The following is a 21,349-nucleotide window of genomic DNA, read 5'->3' as shown; positions in this document are numbered from 1 at the left end:
AACCTTTAGCCTAGGAGGGTTTTTTCAATTTTTTTTTATGTCATATGACATATAACTGATATTTAATTTTTCATAAATTTTTTTTTGTAATATTTTCAAGATCGCATGGCCCTTGAATTTTTTCCTATAAATAATAGAAAAGATGTGTACCACGTCACTTGATTTGCGGCTTTGCTTGCTATCCAAGTTCAACAATGGGTGCTGCGCTAACGATCAGCAGTCAGCAGCACACTGCAGTGCAGTGCAGGCGGCTCTTCTCTTCCCCACTCCCACTCAAATCATTGATTGCCTAATCGCCAGTGAAGTCAAAACAGATGTCCCACCTTTTCCACCTTTAAAACACAGCCACTTCTTCATCCTACCTCCCAATCCCAATCCAATCCCACACCTCTTCCCCATCCAATCACTCTCGTTAACTGCTCTTTTCCTTGGACGAATGGAGTCCGAAATCCATGAAGACATTGTTATAGTGGGTGCGGGCATAGCTGGACTCTCTACAGCTCTTGGACTTCACAGGTATCACCATATGCAAGTGTACTGTTAACCACCCTGTTTACTCTCGCCGTCGTTTGATGCATCATTTCAATGATTTCGCAGATTGGGAATTCGGAGTCTGGTTCTGGAATCATCAGACGGTCTCAGAATTACTGGGTTTGCGCTTACCATGTGGACTAATGCCTGGAGAGCGCTTGATGCGCTTGGTATTGGCGACTCCCTCAGAGCCAGATCTCTCCGAATGCAAGGGTATGTCATGTATTCTGCTCTCTCTCCGTAATACTGAAATTCTGCCGTTGGTTTTCGTGAAATCAGCACTGCTTACCGGCTCTTACTGATTTCTGTTGTTAGTATTGAAGCCTGTTCCCGGAATCCCAGCCTGCGTAGTCAGCAGCAAGGTGGTGATGCAGACCTCAAATTGTAAGTGGATTGTTGTTGAAATCGTGATTTTCTTTTGTAGGACTCATGTCTTCATGTTTTGGTGAAGTTTTATTTAGTACCAGTGCTGTCGTACAGATAGTATACCTAGAACTTTAATTGGACTCTGGATTAGAACTTGATTAGTCAGTGCTTGTGTCTTAATCAGACTTAAATATTATAATGATCATTCCACTTGAATTTCATAGAACTTGACTGACCAAAAGATGAGAACAATAAATAAATAGAAGTAAATACAACACTCTTAGTACATTAAAGAAAAACAGTTATATATAAGACGATAATGTTTGCAGATTCTATAAGCTTGAGCAGGGTTTTGCTACCAAGCTAGAGTGTTCTTCACGACTGCATAGGATTCCAAGAACCAATATGATTATGCCTATAAGCATCCGTTTTTATAATGATGCTAGAAATATTTATTCGAAAAAGGTTTTAGGATGTCACTTATCAGTTATCAGCACTGCTTGATATGCAGTGACATGTTTGAAAGCCGTTGTGTGAAAAGAAAAGACTTGCTAGAAAATTTAGAGAGAGAACTGCCACAAGGAACCATCAGGTATTCTTCCAGGATTATTTCTATTGTTGAATCAGGTCGCCTCAAATTGCTGCACCTTGCGGATGGTACTGATGTTAGAGCTAAGGTAAATTCTTTTGTCAACAATACTAATGAAGTAATGGTGAGTGGATTCTTGAGTTTTTCAGTTAACAAGTCTTGTTCTGCTCTGAATTAAAGGTGTTGATTGGATGTGATGGAGTCAATTCAGTGGTGGCAAAATGGCTGGGGCTTCAGAATCCAGTTAATGCTGGGCGATCGGCAATCAGAGGATTTGTTGAGTACATGGATGGCCATGGCTTTGAGCCAAAGTTCCATGCCTACTTTGGTGGAGGTGTGCGTTATGGTTTTATACCCTGTGACCAAAAGAGCATATACTGGTTTTGCACCTTCACTCCGTCACTCTTCACATGTAGGTCCATGGTTATTTCCTTTTAGGATAAAATGTTTGTAGTGTATATAAGGGGGAATCACTCCTTGATGTTTGCCACAGATGATGAAAATGAGCAAGATCCCCTGAAAATGAAGCAATTTGTGATGAGCAATATCTGGGATGCACCAAAACATGTATCGGATATCGTGGAGAGAACTGGGCTAGACTGCATCTCCTGCGCTCCTCTAAAATTCAGACAACCATGGAACATTTTGCAGGGAAACATTGTCAAAAACAATGTTTGTGTAGCTGGTGACGCCCTACATCCCATGACACTGGATATAGGTCAAGGAGGGTGCTCAGCTTTAGAAGACAGCATCATTCTTGCCAGATGTCTGGCCGAAGCATTGTTGAGAAAACAAACTTGCAACGACAAAGAAAAAGATGAAGACTATGTAAGGATGGAAAAGGGTCTGGAGAAGTACTCAAAAGAGCGGAGATGGAGAAGTTTCAGTCTCATCAGCACGGCATATGTTGTTGGCCTGATACAAGAGAGTGATAGCAAAGTAATAAGGTTCTTGAGGAAAAACTTGCTGTTTCAGTTTCTTGTTGGTATTTTTGAGAGGATGGCTGACTTTGACTGTGGGGAGTTAATCGTTTCTTGAAACGGTTAACGCTGAAGCGACAAATTTGAGTCTCAATGCTTAATAAGTTACCGAAAAAGTAGGTTTTTTTGGTAAAAATGTTAGTATTTTGACAGTTGATGAAATTTTATTTGAGATACCAAGCCCACATAATGCGTTTTATTCATCTCCTGGTTGCTTTTTGTTTTTCCCAATGAAATTCTGTTCTATATTCTAAATAATTAGTAATCCTTGTCTACAATGCACATGATAATTCCCATTCCCTAAGAATCATGTTCTGCTGTCTATACTGAATAACTAGCTGTCAAAATTCCCACTTGGACTATCCTTTGAACAACTATGCAACATTATTGCAGAAATGTATGAAATCTACCAAAAGAGGGTCTTTGGATGTTTAGTCCACTTTACCTTTTATAAGGTGATAACTAATAACATTTTCACCTAACTCATAATTCCAATCATTGGCATTCGGTTCTCAGTTTTTGCTTCTGCAATCTGCTTCATAAATTATGGTAATAATCTCTGCCATGACCTCATGCCCTTGACTTAAATGCTGCCATCTTCACATGCCAAAGTTCATCAAAATGCGATGCATTCATTAACTTGTTACTCCTATCAGTATATTCTTCCTTATTTTATAAGGAAAATCAGTCGTTGTGGTACTCCGTCTCTGCGTTCATATAATAAATAATATTTTTACGTTTTAAAATATAGTATAAATAATATATATATATATATATATATATAAACCAACACATTATATTTCTAAAAAAGAAATAAAGCAAAGAAAAAAAATCAACTTAGAGATATTATTGGGATAACAATAAAATTGATATTGCGGTATCATAATCGTCATTTGTGAAAAAAAACGTCTTTTCTTTTTAATCAAACTCATACTTTAAATTTAGGTTAAATACACTTTGCACTCCTAAACTATGTATAAAGTCCATTTACACCCTTGAACTATAAACGTAATAAAATGGCCCCTCATGATATACATTAATTTTTTTATGAAGAAAATGCCTTATTATTTACACCCCTAAAATATCTCTATTACAATCATTCTACTAAATATAATTTGAGATATTATAAATTTTTTATTTAAAATATACATTGATCAAAATTTATAATTTTTATACTGGGTATAGAATCACATATTTACATATACTTTTCAAAATATAATTTGTTTACTTTGTAAAATATATTTGCATATATTGAGCTTATAAATATTTTTGTGTTCGATAAAATTTTAAATTACTAAAAGTAGTTCGGGGGAGATATTTTAATAAAACATATTTTAGGAAGTAAAATAGAAAAGTATAGAGGTAAGTAAGAAGGGAATTTTTGTCTTCAAATTATTTTGTCAATGATGTTTTTGTTACCTTTCGCACTTTAGGAATATAAATAAAACAAAATGCATAACTCACAAGTGCAAAATATATTACACCTTTTAAATTTGGACATAGTTTAGCTCGTCCCATCATGACATTCAAATTCAGCGATTGCGAATCCAACTATTTTGGCAAGGGAGTAAAATTGTAATTTCATAATTCTTACAAACACCCTAATTATATATAGTTGTTAGTTGAGATTTTACTATAATTGACGTTAAATTATTCCAATAGAAATTGATCTTGAATTGTGTTTCCAGCAAATGCTAGGTCTCATGGAGAAGATCTAAACAGGAATAAACCGACTTCTGGATTAGTGTGTTAAAGAAAACATCTGATGGGTCTTAACAACAAAAGTAACACACTTCAATAATGCAAATGAACTGTTGTTCTAACACACATTGCATTAATTACAGCCAACTGTAAAAACTGCTTGCGGCAGAGACGATAACAACACGTCATCGTATAATGTCCAAACGCATGTGCGCTGCACATGAGAATATGGGGCTGTCCCACATGTGGTCAAATAAAGCACATGCCAACTTAATGTTCTTTTTCTTTTTTCTTTTTTAAATAATTATTTATAAAACTATGATTCTTCTAAAAAAATCGGATATCCAAACAGAATTTGTAACTTAAAACGCGACTACAGTCAGTATTAGCACAATCTCTCGAGATAGAAAACGTTTTTATAATATGGGGAAACCTTAAAAAGATGTGTGATGTAACTGTCTCGTTTTACTATGTGTTTTTTTCATACATATAGGGACAGGTAGTGGCTTTAAAGAAATATATACAGGAAAACTGAATAATTGGATTAGAGGTGTGGAAATTTGATGTGTTCACGGCTCCTCTGTGGGTAGATCCATGTGGGAATGGGAAGAGAACGTGGGAATAATTGAATGAGATTCAGATTTCTCAGAGATAATTCAATTTTTAAATGCTGCTCTGTCACATGTGACCACCTTCTTCTTCTACCTATTTAACTCCCTACACATTCCTCTTCACTTTTGCAATAAAGTCCCACATAACTACCAACAATTCTCTCATCCTCAAAACAAAAAACAACAAATGAAAATGTCTCGAAATTGTGTTCTCCCTCTTGTGATCATAGTCGGATTATGTTGTCTTATGATGAACGCTGATGCCATCTCGCCGTCCGGATGGACTCAAGCTCATGCCACATTCTACGGAGGCAGCGATGCTTCCGGCACAATGGGTAAGTTTAATCTTCTTACAGTTATGTCCTGAAAAGATTATTAAATTGATCAAGAAACGAGTTTTTGACATGAATCATTTTTTTACATTTTGTGGTAGGGGGTGCTTGTGGATATGGGAACTTGTATTCGTCTGGGTACGGTACTAGAACGGCAGCGTTGAGCACAGCATTGTTCAACGACGGGGCATCATGTGGGCAGTGCTACAAGATAATGTGTGATTACAATGCTGACCCTCAATGGTGCAAGAAGGGCATGTCCGTAACCATCACCGCCACAAACTTCTGCCCTCCGAATTACGCTCTTCCTAGCGACAACGGGGGATGGTGCAACCCGCCCCGCCAGCATTTCGACATGGCTCAACCGGCTTGGGAGAAGATTGGTATCTATAGAGGCGGTATCGTGCCCGTCCTCTACCAAAGGTTTGCTAAATTATTTCTATATGTTATATTAATGAAAAAAGGATAATTTTGTCAGTTCACTTTTTTATTACTAACACAAGGGTATGAATGTTTTGTTTTATTTTTTTCCACCCTTTATATTGTGTAAAGTTTAATAGTTGATATTCCCATGGTTACGGTGCAGGGTTCCTTGCAAGAAGCACGGTGGAGTCAGATTCACGATCAACGGTAGGGACTACTTTGAGCTAGTGATGATCAGCAACGTGGGAAATGCTGGATCCATTAGATCAGTCCAAATCAAGGGCTCAAAAACGGGGTGGATGGCTATGTCCAGAAATTGGGGTGCAAATTGGCAGTCCAATGCTTACCTCAATGGCCAATCAATCTCCTTCATGGTCACAACAACTGACGGCGTTACAAAAACGTTCTCAAACGTTGTCCCATCTAATTGGGCTTTCGGACAGACGTATTCGAGCCCAATCCAATTCTGAGCTAAATATGGGCCCTCGAGTTCTTGGTGGTTTTGGGCTTTGGTATTTTGCCGGCCGCGGCGTGCTTACTATTTTACCAAAAGCAGCCCGCCAACGTTATTTTGCGCTACACGAATTGTACTTTGTTGTTGTTTTATTTTGTTCGCGATGGGAACGGACCGATGAACTCGAGCCTTAAACTAGAAGGGAAATTGGTGGGCACTTTGTATTTAGTCGTCTTTGTTTTCCAATTTCAATTATATTTAAATATACATTCATACCCGAAATAAGAAGTACGGTAGCACGAAGCTTTGTATTGCTTGTTTTCTATTGTTGCATGCAATTCTTGTAATCATAGTATGAGAAAGACATACATATGTATTTTTTGTTTTAAATTTTCGATCACTTTTTGGGCTTCATGGTTATGAAAATGCTTTAGAGTTTGACCCAAAATGGGCAGAGGCTAGTTCACAGTCCTAGGCCCAAGCCGTAATTGCTTCATAAATATTTATTAGGCCTAAGACTTGGGCTTGTAAAGAAATTGGCAATAATTCATTAAATGAATCACATAACCGAATGTGTTAAATTATGAAGATTGATTTGAAGAAGTCAAGGATGACCGATTCAACTTAGAAATCCTAAGTTGAGTTGGAGAAGGATAACCCGATTCAACTTAGAAATCCCAAGTTGAGTTGGAGAAGGATAACCCGATTCAACTTAGAAATCCCAAGTTGAGTTGGAAAAGGATAAGTCATGGCTATAAATACTACTCTTATTAACATTGTTTCGTAGAGTAGAGTAGAGAGAAAAATATATAAGTTCTCTGTGTAATCGAGAGATAAAAGAAAGAGTTGAGACGAGAGTGAGTGTTGTCTTTCACGTGTGGTGAAGACTTACATACTAGTGTGTGTGTGTGTGTTGTATTACCTCAATTTTCCTCCTCTTTGAGTGTTTTCTCCTGGCTTGGTATCGCCCCCAAACGTAGGATTTATATCCAAACTGGGTTAACAAATTCGTGTGTCTTTTATCGCCTTCATATTCCGCTGTTGTCCATCTTGACCCGATCCATTTCCTAACAGAATGATGAGTAATCGACGGTTGAAAATGTGGAAAGGAAGCAAATGATACAAACTAAATTGAGCATATAATATATCCTTTATTCCTAAGCTTTTTATTTAATATAATGAAAAAGATCATTTTGTTTCCGCTTTATTGTTCAATCTTTTGTGTGATTTAGATACAAACAAGAGTAAGGAAAACTTGAGTATTGATAGAGCAGTTTGGGGCTTGTTTTAGGAACGAGGTCATATACATTTTCAAGCCATTTTTTTGGGGGTAATGATGTAGGTAGATTTTCAATATAGATGGCAGATAAAGTACTTAACTGACTTATAAGCTCTGATATTTTTCCTCCCTGAGAAGGTTCATTTTCAGGACAAAAACACATTTCAAGTTTCTTTTTGGGGGCTAATAACGTAGGCGGACGTCTAACATCATATGCAGATGAGAGCTTGAGTTGTTTATAAGTTTCAAAGCCCTCCAGCCTAGAAAGGTGCATTTTCAAGACAAAAATCTTGATGGTCATACAAAACCAATACGAATAATATTTGGGCAATAATCAAATTGTAAGCATCATTATTAATAAACTTTTTTTTTTAACAAAATCACACATAACCTTATCAAAGACATGTCCCTTTTATTTGTTGAACCTATCCACCAATAGTTTCCCCTTTATTAGCATAATCTTATTTTAGATGATTCATGAGTAGGGTACCTGATCAATTATAGTATTTTACAGGCCTAGAACAAAAGAGGTAATTACCCTTTTAGCCTCAGTTTCTCCGGTAGATTTGATATGAATCAATTTGAACCCTCCAAATGAATTAGTTATGAAGTATAGCTTAATCATACTTATCTTTTTTTTGTGAAAATTGCAGTTGCTACCAACTACATATAAATAATTTTATTTCTGGTTCTCTCCACATTTCTGCAAGAATTCGTAGCCAAATGGAATATTATTTCATACTTGAAGCAAAATGACTTGCTGAGCAAAGAAGACTAACAATGCTCATGGCTGTATCTTAATATGGGAATTCTTCAAAGTGGTTCTAGCCACCAAACATGCCACCCCCACCCCCCGGGGGGTGGGGATGGTGGGGGTGGTTGGATGATCTCCTTCAAATACCCTTTAGGACTTGTTCAACCCTCATTGACTGTGCATGCTAATACCATGGCAGCCATCTTTCTTTTCTTTGTTACAATCTTTCTTGTTTATTCATCACACCTGAGCTCTACTGATGCACTGAGTGTAAACTACTATCACCAAACATGCCCTACAGCCGACTCCATCGTCACAAACGTTATGCGTAAAGCCACGATGAATGACAAAACAGTTCCAGCAGCCCTACTCAGGACACATTTCCATGACTGCTTCATCAGAGTATGCTAAACAAATTCTTCATACATTACCCTGTATTTCTTTCCAGTGCACTCTTCCTCAATATGCTAACATTGGCTTGACGATTTGTGATTGTCATTGAAGGGTTGTGATGCTTCCGTGCTGCTAAATTCCAAGGGCAAGAACAAAGCTGAAAAGGATGGGCCTCCAAACATTTCATTGCATGCACTCTATGTCATTGATCAAGCAAAGAAGCAACTGGAGAAGAAGTGCCCTGGTGTGGTCTCTTGTGCCGACATCTTAGCCCTTGCTGCAAGGGATGCTGTTGTACTCGTAAGAAATTAAACTTACAAACTAACTTAATCAGTAGAGTTTGTTTATATGTGTTTGATTGGTCTGAAACTTGATGTATGTGTTAGTCTGGAGGTCCCACTTGGGATGTGCCAAAAGGTAGGAAAGATGGACGAATTTCAAAGGCTATTGACACAAGAAAGTTGCCTGTCCCCACCTTCAATATATCTCAGTTGAAGCAGAGCTTCTCCCAAAGAGGCCTTTCTTTGGATGATTTAGTGGCACTTTCAGGTTATTATCAACTATCTGAACCTTATCAAGCTATGTATTTCTTCACTTTACATGCATAAAGATTCTTAGCTGATCTTGAAACTTCAAAGGGAACTTATTTTAAAATCATCACATACAATACATAGGAAATTAACCAAGGATTTGTATGCAGGAGGGCATACACTTGGTTTCTCCCATTGTTCATCCTTCCAGAACAGAATCCACAACTTCAACAAAGTAACAGATGTCGACCCGTCGATGGACCAATCGTTTGCAGGCAAGCTAAGGCAGGTTTGCCCTGTGAACAACAAGGCCAAGAATGCTGGTGCCAATTTGGATTCTACCCCCACAGTGTTTGACAATGCATACTACAAATTGCTACTCCAAGGAAAGAGCATTTTCTCCTCTGATCAGGCCCTGCTCACTAATTCCAGAACTAAGGCATTGGTCAAGAAATTTGCAGGCTCTGAAAATGTGTTCTTTGAGGCATTTGTGAACTCTATGATCAAGATGAGCAGCATTTCTGGTGGTGGGACTGAAGTTAGACTAGATTGTGGAGTCGTTAATTGATCATTTTTTTTTTTATCAAGATTGGTGGTTGTTTGTGTTTTTCATTCTATTCTTTGGGGTTTTTGGTTGAGTGTTTAATAGCGTTTGAGAGAAAAAAGGGTGGAAATTTCTGGAGTTCGTAATTTTTATGATGTAAAAATAGAGATGTTAAAGCATGGTGAAAACAAAATAATGTATTTTGAATTTTAATTTATTTAAGGGTAATTATACTTAAACCTCCTTAAAAAAATGAAATTATGTATTTTTTGAATTTTTTCTTTAAAGTTATACTTATACCCTTTTCAAAAATTCTCTATTTACAACTGACCTTCTTTCATTAGGAGTTGGAAGAAAAATACTAATATCAACAAAAAAATTACATAAATTTTAAATTTTGTCCCTCATCTAACATTCACATGTATATTTGTATTTGTAAGGGGATAAATATAAAATATATATATATATATATATGGAGTGAGGTGTAGAAAATTATTACATGAAAATATTAAATAAGGAGTAAAAGAATTTAAGTAATTTTTTGCTAACTTTAGTATTTTTCGTGTAAACCATAACGAAAGGAGGTTATAAACAATGAATTTTTGGATGAGTTATAAGTATAATTTTGGAATTTTTTTGGAGGCAAGTGTAATTTCACATTTTCTATAGGGTCTAAGTGTAAGTAACTCTTAATATATTTGTGATATTATTGTTAATCATGCTTATGAATAATTAACATTAACAATTCATACAACTGCCTAATTAACTTAAAAATAAAATTCTGATGTTACCACATAATCAATATATGTCAAGTTCAGGCTAAAAAATATTGATCTTCATTCTAATCAATTTCAATTTTCCAAGATATATAAATAATAAAAAAACCAGCTTTTGCAAAAGCGTCAAACACCAACAAGCGACTTAGTACCACTCAACCATTTTTCTTACAAGCAGCCTTGTGGATCTATTTATGTCAAGAAAACACAAGTATATCTGCTTCTCCAGCTCCTCCAGCTGCTCCAAGAAGCAACACTCATGCATTTGAAATTCCCTCTCAATTACTTCCTTCAACATCTTATTCTTCCCTTTCCTCACACAAATCTCCGCCACAAATTTCCTGTGCTCCATCTCATCATGTAACCTCCTCACCAGCCGACTCATCGTGTTGAAATCATTCATCATGATGTACACCCCTCTTGCTGCCATATCCAGCTGCTCCACCACCTCATCCAGCCGTGCAACGCTCCATTCTCGTTCGTCCCGTCTCGTTTTCTTCATCATGAAGAGGCCTAAAGCGCATATGATCGCCAATCCAGGTGCAGCCACCAAGCCCACTGTAGCAATATGCATAGCAAGAACCAACAATGCAACGACTAATGCACCACAAGCCATGACTATAAAACTTGTCATACCCCTCTTGATGAGCCTAATGAATTTTGTTCTCCTCTTTGTCTTCCTATGTTGCGATGTTAATTCTTGGAGTAAATTTACGTGCTTATCGTGTAACTCGAGGAATTTCTCTAGGGCCATTGTTGAAAAGGGGTTCCCACGTCGGGCAAAGGAAGCAAGGGTTTTGTACACTCTGTGGTAATGGTTGTGAGTCCGATTTCCACAATCAGGTACTCGTTTAATCAATTTCGTCACGGTCTTTATGGCACGGTAACCGTTGCGTGCTTGATGGACGTTTGTGAGGAGGGATTCGCATATTTTGGTTGCTTCTAGGCTAATCTTGAAGTAGTTGAGGAGAAATTGGTGGTGATTCGAGGTGTGATCAAACATGGAAGTTAGGGTTTCTTGGTGGGGCTGGAGCAAATACTCGGAGAGATGGAGATACTGTCGTCCTTCTTCATCATCATGATCAAGATCAAGATCACCCGACGTTAATGATCTCAATTCAAGTTGGTCTTGGACTTTGTTGCATATTTCTATGTATGACTTTGTCCTAAAGGCTTCCTTGTACTCCTCATTCACGTTCGGCTTCCTCATTAAGCTATTCACAGCATCTTCTTTTCCATGTCTACCTGATCATCAAAACATCAAAAGATCTACATGTAAAAAGAATTGAAACTGGATCAAATCCATGCATTACACAAACAACATAAACCCCAAATCCGACAAAAACTTATAATTATTATAATCTACACAAGATCCATGAACGCAAAAATGAATTAATTATGATAATTAATTGACAGATATTTGCAAACAGACAGACCTTGTTTTGGCAAGGGCGATTTGATCATGAGCTTGGAGCACAGCGTTCTTCTGATATGAGAGTACATAATTCTCAAAATTAACGAAGAGGAGGATCGAAATTAAGCTTAATAATACCCCACCCGAAGTAGAACTATTCAGTATATATAAGTTTTGACGTTAGTTTCATCTGGGAAGGCACAAAACTTGAAGTATAGCAGAACAAGAAAATTAAAGAGTGGCAGCTTTTATAAATATATATATATATATATGTACTATATATATTACACGCCTCATGACGAGTTTGGTTTATCATCACACACATTAGCCGTTCCTTACACGTTATAATTCTCTACGTGTAATTTAAATGAGAATCAGTTTATATAATTAATTAACCCCAGAGGTGAGTAATTAATTACTGGAGATAAGGGTTCAATTAGGCGCCCATTAATTGGTTTGATCGAGTAAATTAATTTACAGTGTTTGGCAAATGAATTTCAATTCCTCTTCTCTCTTGGCCTATACGTTTGTTAATTTATGTGACGGTGTTTTATGTCAGGTTGCCGCGTGTCGTGTGTGTGTGTGTGTGTCGTGTGTGTGTTACACTATCTCTTCTATTCTCATCACTTATTTTTGTTTCATCCTACATTTTCTCCGTTTCAGTCCACCTATTCTCGTTTGAACAAATCTTAGGAAACTGAAAAACAGCATCAATTTTCCAATCAATTTCCTGGAATGGGCCTATTACGTAGGTTATACTAAAAAACTATACACGGACTCCAAATTGGACTTAAAATTTTGGGTAGCTAACAAATATATATATATATATAGATAGATTTTTAATGTAAATTTCATTATAACTAAAAACGTTGTACAAAATTCAATAAACTTGATGGGTGAGTTTCCGACCACACGGGGAACATAGTCATGGTGGATTAATATTTACATCAAATATATAGACTAATCATAAAAAAAATATATAATAAATTGTCATAATTAGTTGAATTGACATCACTCTCGTGTAGATTCAAATTCAAATTATCCCGAATACTCAACTCCCACTATAGTAATATATATATATAGTTTGATATTATGGCAATGCATGAAATGTAGTAACTTGAATTAATTTTTGGTAAGAATTTTAAATTTAAATGAAAGTTGACTCCTTTTTTTCCTAAGGTACAAGTTATTTACTGAATAAGGGGTAATTATTTAATGCACTGAAACGCACAGCGCACATCACCCACCGTCAAAGAGGGTCCTCCAGCAATGCAACATTTGGGCGTTCAACTTGTCAACATTGTCACACTCAAAAGTCTGCATTCCTATGCCTTTTATACAATTATTATTATTATTATTTTATATGTCTAATGCACATTAAAAATTTCAAATCATTTAAAATACAAAAATATATATGTAGTGAATCTGTTATTTATAGATTTGAAATCCTTATACATAAATCCAAATACAAATTTCAACGTAAAAGATTTGAAAGACAAAAATCATTAATATTAGAGATTGAATGAACGGATGAACGGTCTGTCGATTTTATTATGGATTCGTTTCACTAATTTTTAACACAATAAAGTAGTTGTATGTTAATTATTACTTAACATATATATTAGTTAGGAAACAAAATCACTATTTTCAAGAACTGATTATGCTGCCGATTTTTTAAGCAATTCATTTATTCAAATTTTTCCCTTTTTCTAAAAATGTTCCGGAATAAAATTTTATTTTCTCTAAATTACCCTACTTCAAGTTAAAGAACAATTAGCATTAAAGTACATTTACATTCATTTTTATCAGCTATGACTCGAAAATAATCGGAACAAATATATATGGTGCGTAATTTGTAACTATCCTATAAGCTATGATTTTAATGGTATTTTCTAATCTATAATAGTGATCAGAATTAAAACTATTCAAATATTTTTTAGTAAAAAGAAAAAAAAAGGAACAAATATATATGGAATTATTTTTAGACATGAAGTGCTAACCAAATTATATCATAAGAAAAATGAACTATCACATTTATATTTTTATGTATGTACCCACCCAATATTCGAACCTAAAACTATAGATCTTGAACCCCAAATCAATGTGTTGCCCACTAAAGAACTAAGGTAAATTACAATAATGTTTTTGAATTTTGTCATTATTACAAACATAATTTAAAATTAATGATCATTTTCTATCGTGACAGTCTATTATAGGAGTATATTTATTAGATTGTGATTAATTTTAAAAGGGTACTTATAAAATTTCAAGACTCGTTCTTGATTGGAGAAAAAAAATGTAAATAGAAAGATAAAAATGTCAATGTATTAAAGTTATATATGTGAAGTCGAAATTTCATCCATCGACGTATTGTCAATACACGTCAATAAAATAGAGTTGGTATAATTGCATATATTTTTAAGAAAGAGAAGTAAAAAAAAAAAAAGAAACTAAAAAAAAGGTAGTAGTTGAAGGTGAGATTTTATTTCCTTAATTGTAGTTGTAGTTGGACTATGTTTTTATTTGGGAATGAGAAGAGTTTCAATTTGAAGGGAGTATTAGAAAGTCCAAAATTCAACTGAAAATGTGTATGTGTATGTGGAAGGTTAAAATGGGCATAACAAATAATTATAATGGTATATAATACGTAAGGGTAGGGAATTTGGTGTTGACACACACAGCGGTATAGAGTTAGAGAGGCAGCCACCGCTCTCTCTTTCAATACTCATAACACACTCTCTACAAATACATACATATACTACTATTTTAGAGAGAGAAACAAGGAAAAAGGAAAAAAGAGCAAAAGGGTTGTGTTGTGTTGTGATCGCTGCAGTTGACGGCCGAAACCCTAATTTCTTCTCCGATCAACGCTTTCTCACATTCCTTGGATTTTTTCTATTTCAATCTATATCTATCGCTGCTCTCGCCAAACCACATTTATTACTTTTTCATATACAGAATATTTTCCTTGCCTGGGTGTTTTCTTTGCTATTGATTTTTGGTTTTTCTCCTAAGAATGGTGACGGATAACTCGCCGCCCCCCGCTGACGTCGCCTCCAACGGCGGCGGCTCTACCAGTCCCCAGTCCCGGCGGCGGAGCCTGCCATCTCCCTGGGCTTCCGTTGTTCGCGGAGATTCCGAGCAAAACTCCTCTCCGACAGCTGCTGCCTCAGCCCCTCCTGGGTCTTCTTTGTCTCCGCCGCCGGAGCAGACTTCTGCTTTGGATAACTCTTTGATTGAGAGTTCAGGCTCCGAACCCCAGCCCGAGAGCTCTGATGTTAACGGCGATAACAATGCTGGTCGCCCGAGGAGGCCCGCTTGGAACAGGCCGTTGAACGGCGTCGTTGAGCCCGCTTCTGTTATGGGTGGGGCTGTTTCCTGGCCCGCCCTCTCTGAAACAACCCGACCCATCCCGAGATCGTCTTTGGATACCTCCAGACCTATTTCTGATGGATCAGCCTCTCCATCTCAGGTCAAGATATATATAGAATACATAACTGATCTCTTTTACTTACATGATGATTTCTTGTCTAGCCTTGTATCCTACTATGTTTATTTGTAATTCTATATGTCTGCATTGCTATTAAATTTGTTATTTATTGGTTAAAAGATACAAGTTTTTCAGTGAACGTGATCCTTTTTGGTACATATAGGTCCGAATAATACAATTTAAGCTACCGTTTCTATTATTCGTAATCCTTGACAAGTAGTTCTTTCTTGTATTACATAAGTGTTTCTAATCATTAAAGATTAACAAAATTTGAGTATTTCTTTTTTCCTTCATTGGTTTGTCATGCTTTTAATAGGGACCTATACATGTTTACAGGCTTACCTCTGTTTTACATCTTTGTACTGATAGTAAGGCTTGCAGAGTTGTTATCATTAATTGAAGAAGCAGCTGTAATAAGTTTATTTTTGTTTGGTTTTACAGGCTCCCATAATATCTCATCCTCCTCAGCGACCAACTAATAGTAATGCTCATGCTAATTCTACTATAAACAATCCAATGCCTACTAGGCCAAGGTCAAGGAACCGTAGTGGCGGTAGCTCTTCATCGACTGGTCCATCTCAGAATAATTATAATCAGCCATCTCTCCCAATGCCCCCACCATTTCCTGTTTTTGAAGTGCCTTTTGGGATGGTTCCTGCTGTGCTGGATACTTCTGTGAGAGGTGGAAGACCGGTTGGAGGAGCTGGCGGTTCCCAGTCACATACTGGCAATGACCATTCTTCTCAGAGGAATAATTCTAGAAGGGGTGGTTATGGGCCCCGTCCTCGTGGAGATGGACAATACCACAATAACCATGGAGGCAGGCGCGATCAAGATCGTAGAGATGTTCATCATCCACCCCAGTATGTACCGCCACCCATTGGATATATGCCAGCTCCACTGCCTCCTGGAGCAGCCCCCTTTATGGCACCTCCACCTGTGAGAGTGTTTCCTGGACAAATGGGGTTTGGTAAGTCTACTGAATTCATATTTTGCTATGATATGACTATTTGACTTTCTAACAAACGCTCTTAACTTTCAGATATGGCTGCTACTTTATTCTATGTTCCAGCAATGCCTCCAGAGTCTTTAAGGCCTATGCCGCTCGTTCCTCCACCGCCTCCCATGCTCTTTCCTCCTGCTAATGAAAATCCTTTAACAAATTTGATTGTTAAACAAATAGACTTCTACTTCAGGTAATTTTTGAGTGACATTCTTATGATCTAATCAATGTTGGCACTTTCTATTCTTGCTCTTTCTGTGCCTTTCCTGGAGAAGTTATGCTGAAGCAAGTATTTGTGGTGTTCCAGTGATGATAATTTGGTGAAAGATAACTTTTTGAGATCAAAGATGGATGAGCATGGCTGGGTCCCCATTACTTTAATAGCCTCCTTTCGGCGAGTAAGTGATTGCTGGTTATACTCTTGTGTGGTACTTGTTATCTGACCTGTATGTCATCCGAAGAGATGATTCAGATCTTCTATAATGTCTGTTGCACATATTTAACTCAGCATAGGTTTTAATGACTATCTGAGTTTTGTTTTAGAGCCGATTTGGTGGTCTTGCTCTAGGATGAAGTAAAATCTTGGCCACTTTTAACTGTTCATTATCTGCCAAGATTGAAAGTAGACTTCAATGTGTCACGTGAATGAGCTACAAGGCGGCCTGAAAAAGGAATAACATTACTAAATAACAATCCATTATTACACATCTGTCCAAATACAGAAGCACATTGTAGATATTATACAACTGCCTGACCCCGCTTCGAGTTTTGTTGCATTGGCTGCTTCTCTCTTTTGCACTTCTAATGTGTTCTTATTTGTGCAGCACAATGGATGAGAGATAACTTTCTTTAGATTCTTTTGTGAAGCATTTCCATGTTACCCTGCATAGAGCTTTTTGTTGCACTGACTTGTGCTCTTTGTGTGTTAATCACCTTTACTCTTGTTTTAAAGTTCCTTTGCTCGTGAGAATTGGATGAATGAAGGTGGTTGAACGCTGATCCTTCTGAGATTTGGGAACTATGTTCCACATACTGGCTGTTAGATTTGCATTTATGTCACCAACAGTTATGCACTTGCTATTTCATACTAGTGATATTCAATGCACAGATCAAGGTTGCTTTGTTGTCTGCCTTTTCAGGTTCAGCAATTGACGAAGGATATCCCAGTAATTTTGGAGTCCTTGAGATATTCTACAGTTGTGGAAGTACAGGTTAGCATATCAGTTCTTCACTCTGAACTATTAATGTTATCTTCAACTGATTACGCTTACCTTCTTTGGCACTCCAAACTTCTACAAAAATGTTACTGAAATTGATGTTCTAATTTACTGCGTTGAGGTATTCTATTTTCTGCAACATTTGGCTGTGTTGTCTAGGAAAAGTCCATGTTTGCTTCTAGCTCTTCTGTTGATAGCTCATAGCTGATAACTGAAAGAATTCATGGCAGCATATTTGCATCACTTTTCTTGCTTCTTGTAGGGTGACAAGGTGAGGAGGCGTAACGAGTGGAGTAAATGGCTGCATTCCTCTGCTCGGCCTAGTCTTGATTCTGGCCCTCACACTCCGAGGGCAGCCCCTGAAAATGTACTGGCAACCTCCTTACAGGAGGTTTCACTGGATGATTCAATGACTAATGCAAATGGCAACAAGGCCACAATGGAAGGTCACACAGATACTGGTAGGTCTTTTCCAGAGGAGTCGACTAGCCAGTCGGTGTTGGCTAATGGAGAGGATGCTACTGCAGAAGAAGCCCGTGCAGTCAGTGTATGAAATTTACTCTGTGAAGATCTGCACATCAAGGTTGGTTCACTTGCTTTTATAGTTATTCAAATGTCGAAGATGTAAGTCTTTCTCTGTACTGACCTGTACTATATTTCTGTGCGCAGCCAAGAGGAGAGTAAAGAAAAGAGCACGTGTAACTTATCAAACTCAAGAAGCAGATGGAACCCGAAAAGAATACCAGAGCTGACAGACAGTTCATCTCACCAAACTGGCCTTTAATTGCTACGTGGGTAGCGTTTTTTTTTTTTTTTTTTTTGTCACTAATGGTTCAGTACTTGATTCTTGGATGCATCCAGGAGAAATATTTTAAGGTGAACTTTCCTCAGTATATAGGGCATTTTGAAAAGAAAATGAATTGAAGTTGATGTGTGTGCCCAACATGAGACCAGGCTCAGCTTGATTTTGGTTGATACTCTGAAGGCCTCTTGAATGGGATCATGATGATATGTGCCCACTCATTTTTGGATATTTATTCTTTTGACCATTTTGCTCTCTTCCAATTTGCTTCCTATGTAGAAGCATATCATAATTTGCATCTAAAATCCAGTTATTTAACTGTTGAGGAAGATGTTTTTATGTCATCTTGGATGCTCTGGTGTAAGATAACTTATTTTGTCATTGGGATGTGGATGAAGATTTGGGCAGCGTATATATATGGTCTTGATTGCATTTTCTTGGGTTGGATTGATAGTCTTGCATTATCTTCCTTTTAGGTTGCGTTGGTTTGTATGTGGATTGTATACCTTGGTTTTGTATCCATTGGTTCAGCTGAGTAGGTGATGGCCCCCCGGGGTGGTATTCCAAATTGGGTTTGGAATAAAAAAGTATATTAAGAGAAGGTGTTTGATTGAGCTTATAAGCTCCTTAAAAAATATCAATAAGATATTTTGCCACATCCCTTAATATATTGTTTCTTAAGGGAGTTTGGCAGCGAAGTTCATTAAAGAAAGAAGGTAAACTTGTGTCTGAATTTGTGCTATCTAATCATTTATTTATGAAGTAATACACAATATTTTATAATTATTATAAATGACCTGCATACCTTGTATAATCATTTTGCCGATTCTATTTTTGTGCATTGCAATTGTTAATCCACAATTGGGAGAGTTTGAATTTGTGTTGAAGAGGGCTAAACAAATATATGCGCATTCATCGGAAGAGAGAAAAGGAAATGGGTAAAAAAGGAGACCCACCCCGAGGAAGAAGAAGCACATTTTTATTTGATATTCCTGAATTCATCTTGTCAATAAAATTACAATAATAAGGGATATATTATGAATAATCTGATTTATGATTTATTTATATTAGTTAGTCTTGTATTTTTGGATAATTATAGAAATCATTCAATTTATCTAAAAAATAAAAATAATTAGTGTAATGATGTCAATATTTTTGTGGATGTATTTTCAAAAGTAGGTATTTTTTGTGTAAAGAGATAAATACATCCATCTCTGCTGATGTTTGGTGTAATTATACGTATATCGGTAAATTTTGACTAATAGAGAGAGACTTCTTCTATTTTGGAGAGGCAAATTTCAGGAATACTAAATTCAATTTTTTTGAACCACAGATATTTATGTATAATTACGTCAAACCTTATGAGAGAGGAGTTTAACTATTCCTTATGCAAATAATATTAATATTTTTAATAAATGTATATATAATTTTTAAAAGCAAATAATTTATGTAAATAGGTCAGATAAATATCCCTAATAATAATATATAAGACTTCAAAGTTGGTATACGTGGCCGCTCTTTTTGGGGTTACACCCAAACCAATTACACTATGATGCATCACACCCTGTAATTCTACCCAAACAATACGAACTCTTTCTCGAAAACCAGCTGCAGCTCATCTCCATTTCGCTAACCAGAAGCCGTCGATTCACTCGGAAAAAGGTGGGTCTTTCTATGCTAATTTCATTTTCCTTACTATCATTTTTTATTATCTGGTAATTCTGATTGTTTTTATTTTTTGTTCAATATGCATTTTCGCTTCTGTTTCTGTTGCTTCTGATTAGAGAAAAGCTGCATACAGTCGTCGAATTGTATTTGTATCTTTCATCGGGAATATTCTCATTGGATCAAAACTTAAGTTTAGTTCCTATGTTTTGTCTTTTTAACTTAAACCCGTGAATTGGAATTTTTTGTTTTTTCGGCAGATTAGGTGTAAATGCTCCATATGTTCGAGAGTTAAGATTTCATCTTCTTTTGCAAAGTAAGGAACTATAAATGTGTGTTTGTGTAATTCTTATCTTCAAATTTCCGTTATTCAATGATCCTTTCGGTTCTTCATCTTTGGAGGAATGTCGATTCTCAACGTCTGTAGTTAAGCTGTTTGTCAAAATTCCTGCAAGGGAATGGTCGTTCATTTTCGTAAAATCTGTCTTCCTGGGGATGCTTCTTGTACTCGTCTCTTTTTTCTCTCCTTCACTCTGTTAAGATACTATACGTGTACTGGATTGATTGGTCTGCTCACAAATTTTGCAAATGTGGCCTCAGATATGGCTGGGAAAGCAGTAAAATCTGTTGCAAAAGCAGTGGGAGAATACCAGTATCCATGGCGAGAGAAGTTGGCAAAGTACAAAGATGAGCTTTCAAAAGGTGTGTGGGGTTACTGGGAGCTTGGGGCTTGGAAACCTCTTAGTATCAGTGCAAGACGCCGAGCTCGACTCCGCAAGGAAGTCCTGCTTGCTGGAGCAGATTGGGAGTTTGATGCTGAAAGGAAGGAGATGAGGACCAAGAGAAAAGGGCATAAGGTTGATCGTTTAGCTGCTGAAAAGCGAGAACGTACAGCGGAGCTCATGGAGGCTATGCCCCAGATGTTGGCGGATTATAGGAAGAGAAGGTGGGAGAGGAAGATGAAAGCAGAAGACGATGCTGCTAAAAAAGCATTGCAGGAGTAGTTCCAATTCTACCCTTTTCATGGTGTTAAATTGGACGTTTGCATTTGTTTAGCGTCACCCTGAAGATTTCATGTTTGCTTTTGTTATGACATATGGATTATTAATGAGCCTTCAATTTCACCAAGTCGCTATTTCTTTTTCATTTTTAGAGCATTGGTATATGGCCTGCTAGAAATATGCTGCCTTGTACTTGAGATGCTAATGATTTCTGGCATTCTTGTATGAATTTTTTGTAAGCAAATAGAAGAAATTCAGTTGCTTCTGTGTCGTTTCATTCATTAAGGAAACATTAGGCAGCAACGAAACTTGACATGAGAATTAGATTTGAAATTTTATGTCCAAAAATTTGAGTTTGAAAAACTCTAGACAGTGTCAATGTTGCAGTTTAGGTTCTAAACTACCAAACAAAAGATATGTGCAGTATTTGAAAGAAGAAAAACTATTTAGCTACTGGTTTGTATCTTCCTAATCTGCATTAGTACCTGCCACAT

General features: G+C 36.7%; 6 protein-coding genes across 7 annotated transcripts; 5 read left to right on the top strand and 1 right to left on the bottom strand.

Moving 5' to 3' along the window:
* The first annotated feature begins 256 nt into the window (after positions 1-256).
* Positions 257-2,669, top strand: LOC105155231 (monooxygenase 2-like). The gene is made up of 6 exons (XM_011071101.3): positions 257-516; positions 598-744; positions 847-915; positions 1,409-1,574; positions 1,667-1,898; positions 1,980-2,669. Exons 1-6 carry the CDS (start codon positions 437-439, stop codon positions 2,522-2,524), a joined length of 1,239 nt encoding a protein of 412 aa, XP_011069403.3. The 5' UTR covers positions 257-436; the 3' UTR covers positions 2,525-2,669.
* A 2,227-nt stretch (positions 2,670-4,896) lies between these two features.
* On the top strand, positions 4,897-6,377 carry LOC105159365 (expansin-A11). Its single transcript, XM_011076406.3, has 3 exons — positions 4,897-5,113; positions 5,212-5,533; positions 5,697-6,377. The coding sequence occupies exons 1-3, from the start codon at positions 4,966-4,968 to the stop codon at positions 6,001-6,003; spliced, it is 777 nt and encodes a 258-aa protein (XP_011074708.2). The 5' UTR covers positions 4,897-4,965; the 3' UTR covers positions 6,004-6,377.
* Positions 6,378-8,179: 1,802 nt separating this feature from the next.
* LOC105159364 (peroxidase 64) lies at positions 8,180-9,704 on the top strand. The gene is made up of 4 exons (XM_011076405.3): positions 8,180-8,422; positions 8,525-8,713; positions 8,800-8,962; positions 9,114-9,704. The coding sequence occupies exons 1-4, from the start codon at positions 8,213-8,215 to the stop codon at positions 9,509-9,511; spliced, it is 960 nt and encodes a 319-aa protein (XP_011074707.1). The 5' UTR covers positions 8,180-8,212; the 3' UTR covers positions 9,512-9,704.
* Positions 9,705-10,295: 591 nt separating this feature from the next.
* LOC105159587 (UPF0496 protein At1g20180-like) lies at positions 10,296-11,929 on the bottom strand. The gene is made up of 2 exons (XM_011076699.3): positions 11,700-11,929; positions 10,296-11,508 (listed from the first exon to the last, which is right to left on the bottom strand). The coding sequence occupies exons 1-2, from the start codon at positions 11,764-11,766 to the stop codon at positions 10,409-10,411; spliced, it is 1,167 nt and encodes a 388-aa protein (XP_011075001.1). The 5' UTR covers positions 11,767-11,929; the 3' UTR covers positions 10,296-10,408.
* Positions 11,930-14,342: 2,413 nt separating this feature from the next.
* On the top strand, positions 14,343-18,436 carry LOC105159363 (la-related protein 1B). Its single transcript, XM_011076403.3, has 7 exons — positions 14,343-15,149; positions 15,609-16,137; positions 16,210-16,363; positions 16,478-16,568; positions 17,310-17,381; positions 17,650-17,970; positions 18,057-18,436. Exons 1-6 carry the CDS (start codon positions 14,694-14,696, stop codon positions 17,938-17,940), a joined length of 1,593 nt encoding a protein of 530 aa, XP_011074705.1. The 5' UTR covers positions 14,343-14,693; the 3' UTR covers positions 17,941-17,970; positions 18,057-18,436.
* Positions 18,437-19,690: 1,254 nt separating this feature from the next.
* Positions 19,691-21,000, top strand: LOC105159362 (uncharacterized). Of its 2 annotated transcripts, XM_011076402.3 has the most exons (3): positions 19,701-19,851; positions 20,115-20,170; positions 20,455-21,000. In XM_011076402.3, the coding sequence occupies exon 3, from the start codon at positions 20,457-20,459 to the stop codon at positions 20,856-20,858; it is 402 nt and encodes a 133-aa protein (XP_011074704.1). In that variant the 5' UTR covers positions 19,701-19,851; positions 20,115-20,170; positions 20,455-20,456; the 3' UTR covers positions 20,859-21,000. The 2 variants fall into 2 exon arrangements, with proteins under 2 accessions (XP_011074703.1, XP_011074704.1); XM_011076401.3 differs by lacking the exon at positions 20,115-20,170 and having other exon boundaries at positions 19,691-19,851.
* Positions 21,001-21,349: the final 349 nt, after the last annotated feature.

The sequence above is a fragment of the Sesamum indicum genome, linkage group LG3, assembly GCF_026168435.1.
Source record: "Sesamum indicum cultivar Baizhima isolate 11 linkage group LG3, ASM2616843v1, whole genome shotgun sequence".
In the NCBI taxonomy this organism is placed as follows: domain Eukaryota; kingdom Viridiplantae; phylum Streptophyta; class Magnoliopsida; order Lamiales; family Pedaliaceae; genus Sesamum; species Sesamum indicum.
This window is presented reverse-complemented; position numbering and strand designations above follow the sequence as displayed.